This window comes from Rhagoletis pomonella, unplaced genomic scaffold (assembly GCF_013731165.1).
Source record: "Rhagoletis pomonella isolate Grant_MI unplaced genomic scaffold, Rhpom_1.0 Rhpom_scaffold_00001, whole genome shotgun sequence".
In the NCBI taxonomy this organism is placed as follows: domain Eukaryota; kingdom Metazoa; phylum Arthropoda; class Insecta; order Diptera; family Tephritidae; genus Rhagoletis; species Rhagoletis pomonella.
The window spans coordinates 57,984,975-58,006,865 of NW_023458555.1; the positions used below are offsets into that span (position 1 = coordinate 57,984,975).

A 21,891-nucleotide genomic window follows, 5' to 3' on the forward strand; every position below is an offset into this window, starting at 1 on the left:
TTCTAATTAATTTGTCTTTGTATTCTTACAAAATTCATGTATTTATTTGTGGTATTTTTTTGTTTGGTTAAAATACAGGTAAAATTTTATTTATGAAATTAATGTCCAGTTTTACATGGAATAATAAGTGTTGAAGTGAAGAAATAAATTGTTTTGTTTTTTTTTTGGAATTTTTACATGGAGTATCTGAATTTATGCGGTTTTTGAAAATGCTGGAATGTATCCCCTGTTTTTGTATGAAAGTAAAGAACTTTTTTATGCGGCTTTCCGAGAAACTTATATACCGCATAAAACGAGACCTAAGTGTATATTTTTATTTTATGCAATTGTCAATGGATATTCATTTCAATGCTTCGGTCGGCTCTTAAAGCGGATTCATCGTTCCAGTTCAGAAGTTTTTTCTAAAATACTCATTGCCTCACGCAGAGAAATGTCTGAAGGTAGATTCATCGTTAATTTAAAAGTTTTGGACTTTTCGTGCTATCAAAATGATAATTTACGGCGTTGCCAACAGCAATGAAACTTAATTCGTAATTAGAAATTTCAAGGTTAAGTGTTTTACATATATTTTGTTGATTTTTTCCTTTAAATGAATGTTAATAAATGTAACTGAGAAGCAAAAAAATTAAATTAAAGTCAAGTATGGCATTAATGACAAAAACTTTTGGAACTAACAGCCCGATTCTGTAAAAACTGACAGCGTTGCTTGTCAGTGCTGCCATGTCAGAGACGTTGTCAGTTGAAAGCTCCCCTGCTATTCTAGTTCGATGACTGAAAAGCTGAAAGCTCTTTAAACTCACCACGCAATGAAAGGCAAAACAGCTGACTGGTGAGTTAAGTCAAACAGATGGCAACTGAGAAGAAGTAAGTTTGTTTACATATTTTATGTAAAAAAATACTTAAAATGTGTTATTATTTTGATAGTGTGATAAAAACTTCTTTATTTTCTTTTCTTTTGAAATAATATGTGTGCTACATATAAATGTATGTAGGTGCGTAAAGTTTGAACGGAGTTCCAAGCAGGCAAAAACAATCCAAAGGAGCTGCGGCATATGCAATTGCTTTGGGAGGAGGTAGCACAAGGGCTGAATTGCTTAAATGATCCAATACGCACGGCAATCAAATGGAAAGAGGTTATATATACATACACTGCCGGAACAAACTATTGGCACAGCAAATTTTTCACAATATATGCAACAATTTTCGTTCTAATATTTTTCTGCTAATCTCGTATAAAAGTATAGTTCATACTACAACAACATAAAAATATAATTCCTAAACTTTGTGCAAAACTCACGAAAATGCAGCAAATTTTCATGAAAATTTTCAACTTTTTAAATTGATTTTTTAGAATTTTTTTGAGTATGCAGATTTGTAGCGCAATTTTATTATAATAAAGTGCAAGTTTTAAGTAGCTAGGAATTACCGTTGATTTTTGGCAATTTGTTTTCACGCAGTCTCTTCCGTACACAATATTTTTTACTTTATATGGAAAAAATGCAAAACATCTTCAACAAAAAAAAAATTCTCAAAAATCAACACGATTTTTTACTAACTCCGAACTTGCATTTTCTTTACTAGAATTTAATGGGCTGCAAAATTGCATACTCAAAAAATTTGTAAAAACTCTGATTAAAAAGTTGAAAATTTTGATGATTTTGTGCGAGTTTTGCACAAAGTTTAGGAATTTTATTTTTATGTTATTTGTTGTTGAATAAACCATTTTTTATACAAAATTGGCGGAAAAATATTAGAATAAAAATTGTTGCATTTTGGAGATGCCCAGCCCTAGTGTATCACTCTATTTTTCCATTTTATCAATTTTTTCTTTTTTTTCCTGGGCTTTCATAGCCAATGCATAAATTAAAATTTCTTCCTCCATAATTTCACAAATTTCAAAAATGAATACAATAAACAGCTGTCAGCACCTTTTCTAGAACTGACAAGACTGTCAGCAAAACAAGCTTTTGTTAGAGCGCTAGAATAGCGAACAATGACTAGCTGTCATGAAAGTGACTGTGGTGAACTTGTCAGTGATGCGGAATCGGGCTGTAAAGCTGAAGTTGAGTTAAGGTGGATTCTTCGTTCTAGCCAAGGCATATCAAACATGCAGTAGCATTGTAACAAAAACAACACTTTTGTGTATATTGTTGTTGCTTCTGGTATTTAAAATGTCAAGATAAGAATCTATTTTTGTATACAAAAATCGAAACAAAATAAATTTAAATAAAAGAATTTTAAATTGGTGCGACTTTCTTTACAAATTTATTTCATTCCAGAAGCATCAAATACATCCTTTGCATGGCCCAATAATTAGCGCATGTGCTCCAAATGCTGGGTTTAAATCGCTTTATTTAAAGACTCACATGCAAATATATTTGACAATTTAGAGACCAAATAAGTTTATTAAAATTATACAACTCACTTCAATTACAACATAAGAATTTATTTATGAAGAATAATTATTGCAAAATATGAAGTTGGAATTTTTTACATTTTTTATAAAAAAAAAATGGAATGATTAATAGTCTTCTCAGAAACTACTAGGCCTATCGAAAAGTGATGTAACAGGCATGTTCTGCAAATCGTACGATTTCAAATCGGTGCGATTTCCGAAGTATTGTTGTATATTTGTAATCAAAGTAGACAATGTCTCAAATGGAAACTGCTGTAAACACATCAATTACGTTATATCCATCGTTTTAGTGCCTAATTTTTCCCTCTTTATTATAAATCCTCCGAAATAGATTTTGTAAATCGTTCCGATTTGAAAACGTACGATTTGCAGAACACGCCTGCATGTTTTTCTTTTTACTTTTAATTTTCTACGTTTCGGGTTAGGATTGTTCAAATGGTTCGTAAGATATACATATGTACGTACATACTATACGTGATTAAGTCGAAACGTTTTTAATTGAAAATATCTCGAAAACTTGTCCATTGTTATTACGAGTTTCGGAATCAGCGAGCAATTCTACATAGGTATTGGATAGTGGGACCGGGTGCGCAAAAAATAAAATAGAATTTGTGATCCAGTGCAATTAGTTAATAATACAATTTTTTGTTGTACACCAAAAAAGTAATAAATATGGAAACTTATGTACCAATATACCAAGAAAATTTAGACATACTCGTACCAAAAGTGGCCAGGTATAAAAGCGCAGCTGCCAGACTTAAAATATAGTGAGCATCTTGTGGAAAACAGTAAACTAGAGACGAGCCGTAGAAGAAAATTCAATAATTCTGGCGATAGAGTGATCAAATTCGTCGACATGGGCACTGTAGCTCTTTCGGCTCCGCTTACTTAGTCACAAACGCTCCAGCGCTGAAAGTTTTCAACGCGCTACCTCTTGATGGTAGAAGGGGAACTATGTACTTGGGTGCTTTACGAGACGTGGTCAACGCCAAGACAGGTTTTAGTACTAAAAAACATATTTTGGGTTTCTTATATTTTCCATACCAAACACTGGATCGGCCAATAAATATGTCATGTATTTTTAATGAAAGTTGAAGTTTACTTTAACCAAGACAAATAAAATGTAATGAATTTAGGAACAGCTTTAATGGCGTATGTATTTTCGAAGGACAACATTGCATTAGCAGTAAACCTCATATTTTTTGCCATTTTCTGGTTTGACCTAGTTCCGTTTCTTTGGTGACAAGCGCGACAGCCAAAATATTTACAGCAATGCTGCAACATCGGTGCTTCGCAAGGCTGAATTTACCAAAAAAAAAGCATATTTGCAAGGGTGTTTATGTACTCGTATTTACATACTATGCATATACCTACGCATTTACATATGTACAGATGTATTTATTTATGTATGTATATTGAGTTAAAATCCTTTTTATGCTGCACTCAAGGTGAGCTATATCTATGTATGTATGTATGTTAACTAAAAGTGGGGCAAGTTTTGCAATCGCCCAGCACAAAACTTTGTAGGGCAAAATGAACGCTTGCAGTGGAAATATGCTGCAGCAGTGTTGCAAGGACATTAAATTTCTGTATAACTAATATACACTATGAAACACCAACATCAAGTAGCAGCTAGGAGTAGAGCTGGCTCCAAGATAGCTAATGTGGAAGCAATGTGTATAAGTAAAAAAAATATATTTATATATGTATTTATGAATGTATATACATACAAATGCATATAATCGAGTGCATATGTTATTAGTATATACAGTATGTACATATATGTTTGTATTTATAAAAAAACATACTAGTGTATGAACAACTTAACTATTTAGCAAATTCGGTCAAGGTAGATAGAGGTGACCGCCTTCCTTCATACATACATACATATGTACATATGTATATTCCTACAAATCTACATATATGTATATAAGAACTATGTGTGGTGGCGGTTTACTTTTAATTTTTGTCCAAAGGATGTTACAATAAATATTTAGAGTACTCTACTTGTCTCAATTTATTTATTAACACCATTTTATAAAATTTTTGATGCATTGTATACTTTCATATGCTATGTGTACAGTATACGTATGTGCAACTAATTTTAAGCATTAAACAACCCAGTGACTGCGTTATTGTCATCCACCCATTAGGCTAGCGTTTGTGGCATTTAGCAAGGCCGTGTCGCTCGCTTCGGTACATGCAACGTCGACGTGATATATTGCATTTATGCAGGGTTGAGTGGGCCTCATCGGTGTGGCGTGAAAAGTAAACCAGGTCAAGCATATTTACGGTGCAATTTATTCATTATGTACTTGCAGCATATAAAATTGCCTAGAAACACACACATGCGCACTTCTATACACATAGTATATACATTAATGTGTTATGTAGAGGCGTTATTTTATGTGTTTATAAAGTAAACGCGTCGCTGCAACGCCGGGTGGCCAGAAAGGTATTCTGGCACGGTATATGTTTGTTCCCAGTTACATACAACTAAATATGCATACATATGGTTGTGCTGCATTTGATTTACTAAAGAACTCTTACACATGCATGTGTATAGCTACATATGTACATATGTGGCAATTTTTCCATTTTTGCTTTGTTTCATTCATTTACTAAATGTGTTTGCAAGCATTCAAAGTCTCAACCCAGACCTCGAAACATATTGCTGAAGAGCATTTAATATGAACCAGCGTTCGGACTTTACTCTGATAGGAGTAGATTTACTCCGATTTCTTTTTTAAGTTTAAAATCTACTCCCTACTCCGACTGACCTAAAATATGCCCAGATTTTTTTTTACTTTTTTCCATTCACATTAAGAATTTATTAAAAATAATATGGTAACTTCTTAAATTTTTGCTCAATAACTTCTGGGGCAACCACAAGGTTTTGTATAGCAAGGTGTAACAGGAGCTGCCCCGTTTACTCTTTAACATTCATTGCGGTATCACTTCTTATTTCCCCAAGCAGGGGATTGATTTAGGACCAGAAAAAAGTTTTGGAAAGGTGTATATTTATCAACTTGGCAGAGTATGTGCTGACGTTGGCTTTTAAAACCTTCAAATATTTTATAAGGATATTTTATAGACTACTCTTAACTTTATGAAACTACCAAAATACAAGAGTAACATTTTTCTCTTCTTTAAAGCGCATACAGAAGGCTGTAACATCAGCTTTTGTTCTAAAGATTCACTCTGTGAAGTTCTTTTTGCAAATTGAAAAGTATAAAAAATAAATTGAAAGGTAAAATATTATGCTAAAATATCTTTCGATGGAGAAGTAGTTCTGAACTGAAATAGTTTTCTCTTCCTGAAATATTTTATGAAAGGAAATGTCAATTGAATAATAATTAAAGGACTTTGTATAATTTTTCGGCATTTCTCCTGAATGTAATTTCATGAACGCAACGAGTTTTCCGGTAAAATCAGGATCGCTACCCTTGCTAAAATTTACGCGCTTGCGAAATTCTTAATTTTTATTAAACAATTTCAAAAATCGTATTTATAAAAAAACTCATTTATACAATAAAAATAAAAAAAAAATCTTAAAAATGTGGCTTTCAATATAATTAATAGAACAATGAATTATTTTCTGTCATAAAAATTCAGAAAAAGTTAAGAAAATTAAAATTTTAATTTTTTCACCTTTCAAACTTTTTTTCATTACCTAAAAATACACAAAAAATATGGCGCTACAGCAAGATGTCTATTCAAAGACACTTATAAAGTCAATTTGTCTATTAAACTCATGATAAAACAAGTAAAAAAGTATAAGTTCGGGCGGAGCCGAACATTAAATACCCGGCGCAAGTATTAAATATATGTTTTTTCACCTTTCCGAAACCTACCGCTAGATGGTAAGCCGGGGTGTATCAATTTTGAGTAAATTAGCGTCCTTAAATTTCGAAATATTGAAGTTTCAAGCATTTCTGAAATTTACCGTTATATGAAAAGCGGCCGTAATTTTAGTCCGATTTCAATAATTTTCAACATTTTGCTTATATGTGGCAAGCACAATAACCACACCGAGTTTGGTACAAATTGGTAGAACGGTTACCGATATACATATATGTGATCTTAAGAGAGCGGTGCCACGCCCATTTTCCAAAAAATTTTACCATAAACGTATTTCTTGGTAAAGAATTGTTGCAAGCATCAATTTGAATAAATTCGCTTTAATATTTACTGATTTATCGAAGATTTTGTATTTCTCTAAATTACCGTTACATGGGATGTGGGCGTGGTTATCGTCCGATTTTAAAAATTTTCGGCGATTTTTTATGCTGTACCAAGGCCAACAACTGTGCCACGTTTGGAAGAAATTAGTGCAGCGGTTACCGAGATATACACATGTAACCATAAGTGGGCGTGGCTACGCCCATTTTCCAAAAATTTATAACACTCTTAGTTTTCGTCTATTAATTTTGAGTGAATAATTTTCAGTAGTTACTAAAATATCGCAGTTTTCGTATTTGCGAAAATTACCGTTATATGGGATGTAGGCGTGGTTATTGTCCGATTTTTTAAATTTTCGGCCATTTAGTATGCTGTATCAAGGCCAACAACTGTGCCAAGTTTGGAAGAAATTGGTGCGGCGGTTACCAAGATATACACATGTAACCATAAGTGGGCGTGGCTACGCCCATTTTCCAAAAATACATAATATTACTATTTTTCGTCTAAAAGTTATTATAAATATCAATTTTGAGTGAATTATCTTCAGTAGTTACTAAAATATCGCAGTTTTCGTATTTCTGGAAATTACCGTTATATGGAAAGTGGGCGTGGTTACAGTCCGATTTCGCCCATTTTCAATACCTACCTTGGATTAAGGGAAACCTACATACCAAATTTCGTTGAGATATCTCAATTTTTGCTCGAGTTATCGTGTACACGGACGGACGGACAGACGGACAGACGGACGGACAGACAGACATGGCTTAATCGATTTCTTTTTTCATCCTGAGCATTTATGTATACATTTGTCTATATCTATCTCGATTCGTTTTGGCTGTTACAAACAACCGTAATGGAACAAAATTAATATACCCTTGTGCACAAGTGTGCTCGGGTATAAATATAGCAAGGTAGAACCGTTCTCTCAATTTGTCGGCCATGATTTTTTTTTGAAGTTTGCCAACATTTTAAAATCATATAAAAGTGAAAATAAAAAAATTAAATTGTTCGAAATTGTTGTTGCTTGAGATTGAAAATTAAAATGTGTGTGTGAGTAAATTTAAAAATTAAATTGTTTGGAAACGTCAAGAATTTTAAAAGTGACTCTCAGCGGTTCTACCTTACTATATTTTTATCATGATTAAAATCCAAAATAGTTTACTCGGAGCGCCTGAACATACTAATTCCTTTATGAATTGATCAAATTCAAAAGTGTCTACGTGAAGAGCCATGAATCGAGCATTTTCTCTGAGAATATAGAAAAGTCATACAAAACGCTCAAAACGTAAATATTGAAGTGTTAAAAAAGTTTACGTGAAGAGCATTGAATAGAGTGTTTCCTTTTTGTTTCCCTCTACGTTTCTCTTAGTGCAAAATTTTAATCTACAAAATGACATTTCGTTGGAAGTAAAGACTTTTTGCTCGTTTTGAGATCCTTTTCTGCATTTTAATCAAACGATCGTTAACGCTTTTTGAAATTTTTATAAAAATAAGTAGAAGAAAATCTTTTAAAATTGGCAAATTTTTCAAAAATGGACGTCTTGGCACTGAAGCTTTACCAGAAGATTGGGAAGTTCCCAAAAACAATGGTTCCAGAAATGTAATAACCAATTGGTTGAAAAGCGGTAAGATAAAAACATATTTTCAGTTAAAAACAAAAATCATAAACCTGAATTCCCCGCGAGAAAATCAAAGTGTGCAAAAGAGAATTTATCGCCACTGTGGAATTAAATTTTTCACACAATTTCGTTTTCTTTTTTTTTAACCAATTTGCAACACAGTTTTATCAGGGCTTCATCTTTTTATGCGATTGAATAAAACGCCAGCAAGTAAATATCAACACAGAAAAATTTATAGAGGTTTATAACTTCAAAAACAAAGTATATTTTTATCTAGCGAAATCCGAAGTAATGTGACTGAAGAGCGTTCTTTATGAAGACAAATTGTACTTCAAAAAGAGAATGCGAAATTGCTCTAAATATGAAAATTTATAGAGGTGTATAATTATGGTTATTTCTGACTAATTACTCAACAAAAAAGAAAATAAATTATTAATCGCTCTGAATGAAGACAGTTTATAGAGATCTAAAAGTTTGTATTAGTAGAGGATTTTTACTAACCATGAAATTGAAGAGAAAAGACTATAGAAAATGAAGCATATAAAAATATGTCTGCATGCAATGCTTTTTTGAATAAATTCTCTTTTTTCAGAGCCTTATAAACCCTTATAAGAGCACAGTCTATGAAAAGAGCCTTATAAAACCTTTATAAAACCAGCCGTTCTACAAACTTAGAGTTGTGTGTTGTCCGTAAAGTTTGCGTGCGGTTTTCTCAAGTAGGTTTTAAAATTTATCTGCCCTTTTTCAGAACAAAATTTGTGTCTATAGGGCAGATAAATTTTAAAACTACCCTTGGGAAAAAATCCCTACAACTTTTAAAACTACTTAAATGTTTAATTTGTAATTATTATTATTGAGAGGGAAAAGTAAAACTCGTCCAGGTTTTAGCATAGACCCATCCTTTCATCTGAGAGGTCTTACGCTGCGTATGAGTTACTTCTTATGGTTTTGCTATGCATACATATGTATGTATGTACCAGGGTTGTTGCGAATATTCGCATTCGCAACCGCGGAGTTTCCGCATTAATTTTAACATTCGCATTCGCTTTCGCATTCGCAATAATCAATGCGGAGCTTTTGCGAATGCGAATATTTTGCAAGTGGGCCGATAAAACGTATATATGGCAAAAAAATTACATATTGTAGCCAATATTTTTGCCTGTGGTCGTAGGAATATTTGTGTAACAAAACTGGTCAAATGTCATATTTATCAACTTTGATAAAAATGTCTTTAAAATATTATTTCTTAAGCTATATAACACATCTACTGACTTTTGAGGTACGTCAAAGAGAACATAGTCCTTTTAATAAATTTTTTTTTCTGTGCTTTAAATACCTGCCTTGCTTTCTTTTTTATTATGATTTTTTTGGACCAATCATAAAAAAAAACTACTAAACACAAAAGAAGAAATTGTGCACTGTAATTCTTAAACAAATTTTCGTTATTTGCTTTTGATGTTAAATATATTCGTTTCAATAATTTCAAATGGGGCTCTTTGAGGAATTTATTTTAAGCAAAAATTTAAAAAACAGTAGTTTTGTTTACTTGTTGTATATTTTTTTTTTTCATAGGGATATCAGTGGATCCCTGGCTAAAAACTTCTGTGGTAAAACTGTCCCTTCTTTGCTATTTAAAGTCAATGAGTAAGCTCCTTCAATAGGGATTTCCAGTAGAAATGATCAACGTCTAGCTATAAAGAGAATCGATGCTCAAATAATTAAAAAGCTATAGGTCTGACCTTTAATTAGATAAGAATTACGTAACTATCTGTTATTCAAATGCTTATAAAAAAACGGGGTGCTTTAAAAAAAAATAACAATATTCTGATCCGATTCGGCTGGCAGGCACGACTTTGAAAACAGAATATTGTTCAAAAATAATAATCTATTTTCCAAATCCACCTATTTAGCTCGCTATAAGTACTAATTTTTCAAAGCAGTCGCAGAAGAAAGTATTAAAAATGAATTACAAAAACTAAAATCGAAAAGTGCTGATAAAGTTGCAGGTTCTCCAAATTCTTAAACAACATGACATATGTATCTGGTTTGGCTTATAAGCGCTGTTTAAACAACGATCTCGCTATTATGCTAGATTCTAATAAAATACTTGAGATCCGCATTCGCATTCGCATCCGCGGATGTCTAAAATTCCACATCCGCAACATCCCTAGTATGTACATACATATGTAATTAAATGAAGGATGAATAAAAATGTCGAGCATACTTTGAATGAATGAAAATGCACAACATCATCAGCAAACATTTGACAAAAATCATCGCTACTAAACTGCACACTCAAAATCTTCCCAAGAAATCTTGATATTTTAAAAAAGTTTGTTGATATTTTTATATATTGCAGATGGTTTGAAAACTGGATTTATAGGGTATTTGAGAAAAATTTTAACTTTATTTTTGTAAAAAAATTATTTCAATTAAATAGAAAAAAATAACTTGTCAATAAGTCATGCGTTTATAATTTTAGCATAATGAATTATTAAATCATTAGCTCTATCAATGCAGGAGTAAATGTTATTAAGTTATTGGGAAATGCAATAATAAACTGTTTCTTTAATACGAATTTACTTCTACAAATATATAAAACTCTAGATTTTCTGCAATTCACATTCACTTATGTACGTACATTAGGTTGGTAAAAAAAATGTAAAGTCGGAATTTTAGTGCTCCTACTCCTGGGATTGTTCTATGCCGAAAAATATTGGCGCAAAGTTTTCCATGTAGGATTTTTAAAAATCAATATTTTTCGATCGAAAAACTCGGTTCCTTTTCCGGATGCTTTCAATAATAATACCTAATTGTTTATTTTGCCATTTTTAATACTAATGATTTTTCATAAGCCCTATAAAAAAAGTTAAATAAAAAATTGGGTATTATTTCCAATTATAATCATGAAGAGAAACCATATATGTAATACTCCTATATTGGCAGTAAGAGCTAGTACCGTCCGAAAACACTACAGTTCAGATATATCAATAAACACGTACGAAAGAAAAAGAACGCACACGTTTATAAATAAACATGTACACAACACATATACAAAAACGGCACTCAAGTACACAATACATTGACAAAAACGGTACTAGACTGTCTCGCTTTGATTTCTGAATGCTTACACATTGAGAAGTTAGCTTACTGCCAATATAGAAGTATTACATATATGAGAGAAACAGAATTTTCCAATCAAAAAATATTCATTCCAAGAATTCTATACATTTCCTACAAAAAATAATTTTTTCCACACAAAACACATGGAAAACTTTTTTGATTTCAAAATAAACAAGTAAGAAAGTCTAAGTTCGGGCGGAGCCGAACACTAAATACCCGGCGCAAGTATTACATATGTATATGTTTTTTCACCTTTCTGAAAGCTACCGCTACATGGTAAGCCGGGGTGTATCAATTTTGAGTAAATTAGCGTCCTTAAATTTCGAAATATTGAAGTTTGAAGCATTTCTGAAATTTACCGTTATATGAAAAGCGGTCGTAATTTTAGTCCGATTTCAATAATTTTCAACATTTTGCTTTCATGTGGCGAGCACAATAACCATACCGAGTTTAGTACAAATTGGTAGAACGGTTACCGAGATACATATATGTATGTGAGCATAAGTGGGCGGTGCCACGCCTATTTTCCAAAATTTTATTATAAACGTATTTCTTGGTAAAGAATTATTGCAAGAATCAATTTTGAATAAATTAGCTTTAATATTTACTGATTTATCGAAGATTTTGTATTTCTTTAAATTACCGTTGTATGGGATGTGGTCGTGGTTAGTCCGATTTTAAAAATGTTCGGCCATTTGGTACGTTGTACCAAGGCTAAAAAGTGTGCCAAGTTTGGAAGAAATTGGTGCAGCGGTTACTAATATATACACATGTAATCATAAGTGGGCGTGGCTACGCCCATTTTCCAAAAATTTATAATATTACTATTTTCGTCTGAAAGTTATTGTAAATGTCAATTTTGAGTGAAATATCGGCAGTAGTTACTAAAATATCGCAGTTTTCGTATTTCTGGAAATTACCGTTATATGGAAAGTGGGCGTGGTTACAGTCCGATTTCGCCCATTTTCAATACCAAACTACCTTGGGTAAAGGGAAACCTACATGCCAAATTTCGTTGAGATATCTCAATTTTTTCTCGAATTATCGTGCACACGGACGGACGGACAGACGGACAGACAGACATGGCTTAATCGGCTTCTCTATTCATTCTGAGCATTTATGTATACATTTGTCTCTATCTATCTCGATTCGTTTTGGCTGTTACAAACAACCGTTATGTGAACAAAATTAATATACCCTTGTGCACAAGTGCGCTCGGGTATAAAAACGGGGAGGAAGAGAGTATTAAAATACCCACTTTAATTTTTACTTTGACCACCCTAATATACATACATGTGTATGTAAATCTTCCTAATGAATTCAATAACTATGTTAAGGTTCTTATCCTTATTACATTGTTATAATCAAGAACGCAAACTGGAAGAACAACTTGGTCGGTTCTGTTCAGCGATTCGAACCCTTCTTGCTAGTCAAAACTTTTTTGTCTTCGAACCGTGGTTTAGGTTCGGATCAACTGTTCGGGAATTAAAAACTATCTATGTATACGTGTTTTGAGATGGGGAAAGTTTGGGTACTGGCATATTACAGGATCATTTGTATGTTCTGAGGTATAAAACAAATGTGTCAATTACCAAATGCGAGAAAAAAGGCGTTCACTGATTTTCGCGTATTTTATAAAAATCGTGGATTTGCTTGTGAAACTGGTTGAGCGGTACTTATTTTATATTTGTGTGTGGAAAATATACTACTTTACTTCTTCCGAAGAAGAATCCTTGGTTGTGGAAAAATGTGCCACTTAACATTTCTTAATAAAAGGTAAACAAATGTATATGAGCAAATCTCACAAGTTGTTTTTTAGTGCCATTCCCTTCTCGGCAGAAAAAAAAACGAAAAAGCATTCTTGCACTTATTTCAATCAATGAAGTTCCAGAAATAGTTACAATAAAAATGAAATCAAGTATTTGAAAAATTTGAGCCTTAAAACGTTTATTTAGGAGAAAAAGTAACGAAATTACTAATTTTTTCATAGTCTTTTGAAAATATCATAATTGTTTTTTTTCAATAACTTTGGGATGTTTTTAAATAGATTCTTCATATTAGAGGCAATGGACGTTGGCATCAAATACAACATATCTGTGAAGTTTCAAGAGTTTACCATGAAATTAAAAAATATGACAGCACGCAGAATACTTGTCGCAGTTTTGCAGATTTTCAAATTTTACGATTTTCAATTGTAATAATTTTAGATAGTACAAAATGTTAAAATTAAACGGTTAAAATATTCTTCTTGCAAAAACGAACTAATCGAGTGTAATAAAACTAGTGTGTTACCAAATGAAAGCTTATTACATTGAGTAAGAGATGACTATGATATGAGAAACTAAAATGCCAATTTTTATCGGCAAACTCGAAATTCATTCTAAAATTGTTGTATACATGAAGAAAGTAATATATATATATGTGCATATGGAATACTGTGTACAAATCTCCCACGCCGATATTTAATTACTTTTTAATAATATGAATTTTAAATTAAGGCGTGCGAGTAAACGTGTTAGATGACTGCGTATGGTGCTACGGGGCGTATACGTTACATACTCAACAACGGGTATGTGAGCACGAGTGGTTGTTTTTTTTTCGAGTACCGCAGACGATGGAATGATCAGCTGTAAGAGCTTCACAACGACATGGACATAGTGCAGCGAATTAAAATACAGCGGCTCCGCTGGCTTGGTCATGTCGTTCGAATGGACACCGACGCTCCAGCTTTGAAAGTATTCAACTCGGAACCCGCTGGTGGCAGCAGAGGAAGAGGAAAGTCCCCACTGTGATGGAAAGACCAGGTGGAGAAGGACTTCGCTTCACTTGGCATTTCCAATTGGCGTCAGTTGGCACAGAAAAGAAACGACTGGCGTGCTTTGTTGAACTTGGCCAAAATCGCTTAGACGGTTTCGCGCCAAATAAGAAGGTTGTCTTTTACTTTTTTAGTATATATTTTTTAAATTTTCATTTAAATAAAACTTCGCGTTGAAATCTTGTTCTTTTTTCAAAACTGAAGATAATGCATTTTCTAAGATAGGCGTAATACCACGTTTTTGTCGTAAAAGGTGGCAACTCGTGAGATTTGGTCATTCATATGCCATTGTGTAATTTTTGTGATTGTGTATTTGGGTATGTGTAAAAATTTGCTCACCTCTAAAAATAATTTGAAGAGCGTTAGTAAAAAAAGTAGCTCCTGCGCGAAATAACTTTAATCATCACTTCCCACCTTAATATTTTTATTTCATACAATATTATTTACTTCGTCAGGACCACAATAAGTCGTGCAGTAGGCCTACCGGGAAACCACGTTGAAAAACCCGCTAAATACACTACCCTACAAGTAGAGTGGAAATTGTTCATACTATGGGGAATACAATTTTTTGAATCGTTGTATCGCAGAAATGGTAGTTTTTTTAAGATTTGTCTTACCTGTTTTTAAGATAAACCTTACCGCTTTGTGAAAAATGGTAAAACATATAGATCTGGGTTCGATTAGCATTTTTCACATTTTCGTTTCGTTCACATTTCGTTTTCGTAACATTCGCACTAATTTTCAGCTTTATGCGAATTATTGCAACCTTGATAATCTACTTGACCCGGCTAATAGGAAACAATTTTAAACATGTGGTTTAAATAAAGTAGCTATTAAAAAATATTAGTTACGCGGGTTAAAGTATACCTCAATTAGGTTGAAAGGTGACAATTTATGGCAAAAAAAATTGTGCCACGATTTTGAAAATTACATTTTTTTAAATTGAAAAATCATCATCTCAAAAGATTTTACCATATACATATGTTGAAGTGTTATTTTTATTCAGTAACAATCAGAAAAAATATATGTAAATAATTTATGTCATACGCTATCCGTATCTGTCAAAAAAATGGTATAATGGCAAACAAACATGGTATTAGCAAATTTAACAAAAAGAAATGAAATGGAGAAAATTTTGGTATTAAATATTGATCGAAACGAACATTAATTAACCTTTATAGAAAGTGGTTAGGTCTTCGATTTGGATCAAACACATATAGAAGATTCCGGTTAAACAGGCTAAATTCTCTGGTTGCAATTTTGTCACAACAAAAATCTCCGCGTTTTTCCAAATTTATTTCACTTTTGTAATAATATTTAATAACAACACTGTAAGAACGCCTAGAACGACACAAAAAATCAACGAGACACGTAAATTTAATTTTAGGTCTTAGATTTCGGATCTATATGCCGTTTTACTAGATCAGGTCATTTCCCCAAGATATGTTAATTTTAAGTTTGCACTGCGAATGAAAAAGAATTAAAACTTTACAAGGGAGAGATTTGAAAATAGCATACTCGTACGTGGCGTATGAGTAACATTCTTTCCTCCTGATATTTCAAAAAAAAACTATGATTTTCATTTGACCATTCACAACTTTTTTATTTATACATACTTCGATTTTCGTCGTAAGTAGCTTGATTAATTTTTATTTTTTGTAAAAGGATATGCTCTAATACAAATATAAAAAGTTGCCCCAAAATCTGCTATTTTTTCCGTTTCTACGGTTTTACGCCGACTCCGAACGGCGATTATATTTTTTTGAGAAGCTGTTTTTCACGGCAGAAATACAATCGGTGGTTTGCCATTGCATATGGAGGGACGACCACTATTAGAAAAAGGTTTTCCTCCTAGGTCCTGCGGAATGGTAGTGCGCACTTCTAACCACTACACCACAGCGCCCGCCGTAATAATTATTAATATCCTAAAAATCAAAATCCATAAACATATGTAAGTTCAGTGCATAAAGTTACTTCACTTTGCTCGGCTATGCTCGGACTGCAATAAAAATTGTATCATTACGTACATACGTAGCTAAGCGAGGCAAAGAAGTAAAGTTGAGATCGCAGCTAACTATGAGGCATTCGTGCACAATATCGCAGCTGTGGGCATAGAGTTGGAGTTGGCTTGCGGGTACATTTCGTCATGGAGCGTGTGAAATTATATTTAAGATATTTCTAAATACTACGTATGTACGAGCCAAGTGACGCGCGTTTCGCATAATTTTACCAAATTCACCAAAATTACATGCTATTGCAAATACTCAACGTGATCTACTGCCCAGCCGAAATGGAATAGGAAGTCACTAATGTTGAGTAATTTCACTCCATACTTCAACGAGGTTTGTGCGAACAGATCGGTGACTTTGAATGGACAAGTAAAGAAAACATGTATAATCAAATTGGACTGAAACAGAGTGGATTACATTGAATGGCAGTGGAATGAAATATATTTACATTATACCGACTTTTCGATATGTTACCGGCCAAACCAAACATAAAAAACATAAATAATTTCTTTTAAGTTATTTTCGTTTAATGTAAATGAGTTATAACATAAGATTACATAAACATATTTCTCAGTGCATTTAAACCTTCGTAATCTACTCGTATGTACCATTAATTAGAACGCACCACAAAATTGGCATTTACATATGCAAAATACATATCGTGTAATAGCGCTATAAGTATGCACATATGTACATAAGTCAAAATTATCTCGTTATTTAGAAGATTAGAGTTTGGATTGTTCGAACTTACACTAAATTGAGATCCTATTTGCTGAACTGGTGTATTGACTTCAAAGGGACTTACCTAAAAATAAAGAAGAAAGAGAGACAGTTATGAAGTGAGTTTATAAAAATATTTTTAAGAAGAGCGAAATAATGAGAGATTTTTTCCACACTATATATATATGTACACATATACATAGCGTAAATTTGTAGCAACAGTGTCATAATCTAAAATTGTACAAAATCGAGTTAAGCATGCAGAAATTACCGCTACCTGTTCTTTTATGTTGTGTATTTCATAGCTATACCGATTACCAGTAGTTTACTAGAACAAAATCAAAATTGCTTATGCCTATTCCAGCAAATCGTATCTGCTACTGCATATTGTGACATACATATGAGTCGACTCATATCAAACCTGTCTAATACGGTTGAAAAACGGGCTCGATTATTTATTTGACCTACGCATTTTCCTCTTTAAAATGCGCATAAGCAGCCGAACAAATGCCCGAAATGTTTGGGAATTAACTTGCATCCGGGGAGTTTTCGATGACAACACTGGTAAAAACGGCCAGCTGTTGTCCTTTGTACAAGTAAGCAAACAAAACAGGTGAGTTTCGCGTCGCGGTAGCCGTAGCTGCCGGGTTCAATCCTCGGATGGAGCGATTGGAAAAAATTTGTTATTTTTATTATTTATTTTATATTTTTTTCATTTTATTTGATTTATATATTTAATTTTACTTTATTTTATTTGGCTATTTGTTAATTTAAATTTTTGCAGTTGAATTTTATCAAAACGTCAACAAATATTAACTGAAAGCAACGTAAAAAATATATAGAACTCATGAAAAAAGAATGGAAACGAAATAAATGAAAATTCTACTGGCCGTGGGACTCGAACCCACGACCTTGACCTTACAGCTCCTTTATCCGCATTACTGCCGTCTGTAAGGGTAAACTTATTAAGCGCATATGTGTGCCAGATTATATGCATAAGCTTTGCCGTCTGTTACAGCTTTAAGTCTACCAGAAGACAATTTGGGAAATTCGTGTTTAAAACTAACTTAGTCCATTTCGTATGTTTAAATTATGCTTAAGTACAACGTAATGACTGCTTTCTTTTAAATATGGCTTACCTTTCGATTGTTTTTTTCTTCGAAAAATACTTCAAAGATCTATTTTGTAAAAATTTTTCAGTTTTGAAACAGCTTCTTGGAATATACAGCAAGGAAAGAAATAACCACAATTTCCCAAAATTGCCATAGTGTGGATTTAGGTAGGTTTGATATGTATCGACTTATTATAACATTTTAACAAATATCATAACCGGCTATATTCAGAAAGCAGCCAACAGCACCCAGAGTTCCTTCTAAATACAATCCTAACTATTTACTTCTAGTTAATAGAAAACAGCTGAACTGATATAAGGCCATCAGGCTCAATATTTTGTCTTAAATAATTTCACTATCGTTTTAAACATGAAGCTTGCCTGCCCATTTTAGAACTACCAATTTATTGCCCTACCCGGATTCGATTTGAATTTTCACAACAATAATCAACCGCACGTATACTTACTTCCAATGTACGTTTGTATTTAGAATTGACCGTCATCCGCAAGTGCAATGTGAGAAAAACAAAAATAACTGTAAAACTCAAAAAGCAAGGTACATAAATATTTCGTTCTAAAGGAGCTTTAACTTTCGCGGTTTGCTCATCAAATTCACCAATACTGCTGTTGTTTAACTAAAAACACACGAATACTAATTAGCTTAATTACTTTGGAAGACAAAGCACTTGAATATATGTTAAATATAAGATATAAAAATTAGCAGCGGCACCCGAAAGTGGGACGAAAGCGGCAACGGTAAAGAGCCTGTCAGACATGGCAATGCAATATATTTCGAAAAGGCTGTCAAATTGAGAAATTTCAGGAAGCAGATGCATGAGCAGTCACACCTTGCATGTAAAGTGTCTTTCGAAAGAGGTTTTTTATTTCCGAAAGGCGAATTGCAGATTGCTAGTGCAGCGCGAGCAAGTTGAAATATATTTCCGAAATCGATTTGCGCTCTCTCAATTACAGTCACATCTTGCAACATTTATTTCTGAAACTGATTTCCGAAATGTGGCAGTAAGGTCTTTCTGGCAGTTCACACATCGAAATAAAATTCCTATTTCTCAATTTGACAGCCAATTGCTTGGAAAAGTTGGAAATATTGGGCCGTATGAATAAAAATAAGCAATTGCTTTTTCTTAAAATTTCAGATCTTTTACTCAATTTATTCAAACAAAATTGAAGTAAAAGGTATGAAATTTTAAGAAAAAGCAATTGCTTAGTTTATATTCATACGGCCCATTGCCACGTCTGCCACGTTCTTAAGTCAATGAATTTGTATGGCGGGTAATTAATTAAAAAAAATAAATAATAAAAATAAACATTTAATGGATCGCAGTCAATTAATATATTTAATAAGTGTTAAAAACAAAAACACTTGGCCACTGGTCAATGACATGGATGCAAAAAATGTGAATTAAAAAATATTGTAGAATTAATTTGTTTTTAGGTAAAACTGCTTTGCAGAACATAACCGGAATAAAAAGTATGCAAGTATTTGTAGCTAACATATTGCTGCGAAAAACTGTTGACGTCAACGATGTCAGACAGGCGTCCTATGCCACATAGTGCAACTCGTTCGCAGGCATACAGTAAAATCCAGTCATAGTCGCTAATAAAAACGAAAATCACTGCATAGGCTTTTAAAACGTTACAGGAACTGGAGATTGCATAAAAGTACTTTGATGATACACATATATATTAAGTTGGTATTAAATTCTAGGATACTGGGAATCGCAGACGTATGTTTCTATTCTTGACGCGGGCTTAGCTATGACAAGTCTACGAGAAAAAATATCTAGATAACTGTTATTGTCGCTGGTAGTGGTAACGTATTCGTGTTTACATTGGCATTGACATTGTTTTTGAGTGGCGGGCCAACATGTACAGGTGTATGTTTATTATCGTATGAACTAAATTCTGTTCTCAGAACCGCCCACACATCTATGCACGCAGTGGGCGCTGCCACCCACTATCAATTTACAAATTGCGTGTGCGTACTTGGTGAAATGGAAGTAATTCTTAATGTGGAATTCCCCGCCAACGCTTTCTATCCACAACAATCATGCAATGCAGCACAACACAGTGTAGGCATAGAAAAAGTAAAAAACTAAAGGTGGTGTGGGAATTGAGGGGAAAATGAGACGTTACATAGTATGTGGAAGTACGCGAAAGAAATTTCCAGATACGGATAAACATCGGTATACTTGTATGCATACGCAAACGTGCAGACGTGTATGCATGTACTTAAACATTTAACTAGTCAGCTGTTAACTCGATACGTACTTTTGTTAGTCATAAAAAGGCATTCACGCACGGTCTCGAACGCCCAAATGTAGGCTACACCCTATGTAGGAGGCACAAAACGAACGAAAAAAGGTGCAATATAAACTTTCCTTTGATATGTAGTCAAGAGCACCGGCGTCAAAGAAAACACCCCAGTGGGAAAATGGGAATGCATTATCTTTTTCTATCAAGAAAAGATTAACAACTACGGTTGAACAAAAAGATGTATCGCAATGTAAGCGAGCGGATGATGTGTAGTTTTGAAGCCGCAAACAAAACAAAAAGTTTGAAAACTAAGTCAAATATTTTTGTTTCACGTTATCTCAACAGCTGTCGTAGCCGAATGCGTGCGTGCTCGACTGCCGTGTTGTTGGTCACGGGTTCAAAACCTGTGGCATGGACTTTATTTATTTTTGAATTCTATATATAGATTCACACATTACTTTCGTATGACATCGCTGTGAAGAAATTCTTGCATCTTTTCGTACCAAGGCTATAGGGGGCGATCCACTACTTTTTGCATTCCCAGACATTACCTTATCCCGCTGGGTATTTATGTATATATACTTATATTTACGTACGCGTGTATGTATGTGCATAAAGTAAACTGCGGCAGACGTTGAAACGGATAATTTGTTCAGATTTTGTTGTTTCTATCGTCAATCTTTCTACATATTCTGTTTGGTTGCTTGTTGCTGTTTTCGTACTCAGGTTTGGCATACACTTTTTGTTAGTCAATTCTGTAGGCATCCAGACAAGCTAGTCATTCATAAGACCCCTGCCACAGGCAGAAAGCTTGCTGTAAAGGACAGCCGTTGAAAGCTAGGACACAAGAAAGTGCGTGCGAACGTTCGAATTCAAGGACAATCAATGAAATGATCAAGGCTGAGTTATGGTGGCAGGCAAAACAGTCTGATGTGGTATTGCTATGGCGAATTTCGCATCGGTCGGCAGTTGCTCTTGCGTCTAAATAGAGTCATCAACTTCGTCTGCTGAATGTTTTCCTAAAAGTGAAATTACTATGAATGTACATATGTGCGTCGCAAATCAATGCAATAAGATGAATGGGGTAACCAACAAGGCCCTTTTTTGGCCTCAGAAAAGCATGTCTGGCAAAAGTATTTTACTCCCAGTTATGATATTTCACTGTTAACGCGCATGTACAGTTATGCCGAGACAAGTTCATTTCAGTTCTGGCCGAGTAGTTAATATAATAGGGCAATAGGCGACGATGTCTGAGCGACTGATGTGTTGTGGAATTTCACATGACCTCTCCGCCAACTGAGATAGCTTTTAGTTATCGCATTTTTGGTGGGATCGGTTAGGTGCGTAGCGTAATTTAGCATTAAGTAAGGTAAAAAACTGAAGAAAAGGCAAAATATTGAGACCGAATTTAACAATACATAGGTGTTATTTATGTATATGAAATGGGTTTGGTATTTTTAGAGATTCGTTTATTGACCTATTAATAAAAAATTAAAAACTTTTTCAACACAAAACGTAACTTGAAGAAGGCAATTGAAAAAAAAACAGCAGCAGTAGCTACATGTGTATGTGTTTTTAGCCGGTGCCGTGACCCTGGCGTTCAAGCAAACAGCGATGAAACA

The 21,891-nt window shown here is 33.6% G+C and overlaps 1 protein-coding gene across 8 annotated transcripts in view; it reads right to left on the reverse strand.

Moving 5' to 3' along the window:
* The window catches only part of LOC118746592 (zinc finger protein 704-like), a 308,567-nt gene that overhangs the window by 56,140 nt on the left and 230,536 nt on the right, over positions 1–21,891 (reverse strand). For all 8 annotated transcript variants that reach the window (XM_036480435.1, XM_036480488.1, XM_036480475.1 and 5 more), the window contains one exon: positions 16,916–16,969. In XM_036480435.1, the coding sequence (XP_036336328.1) occupies positions 16,916–16,969 (54 nt within the window). The remainder of the gene's footprint in view (positions 1–16,915; positions 16,970–21,891) is intronic.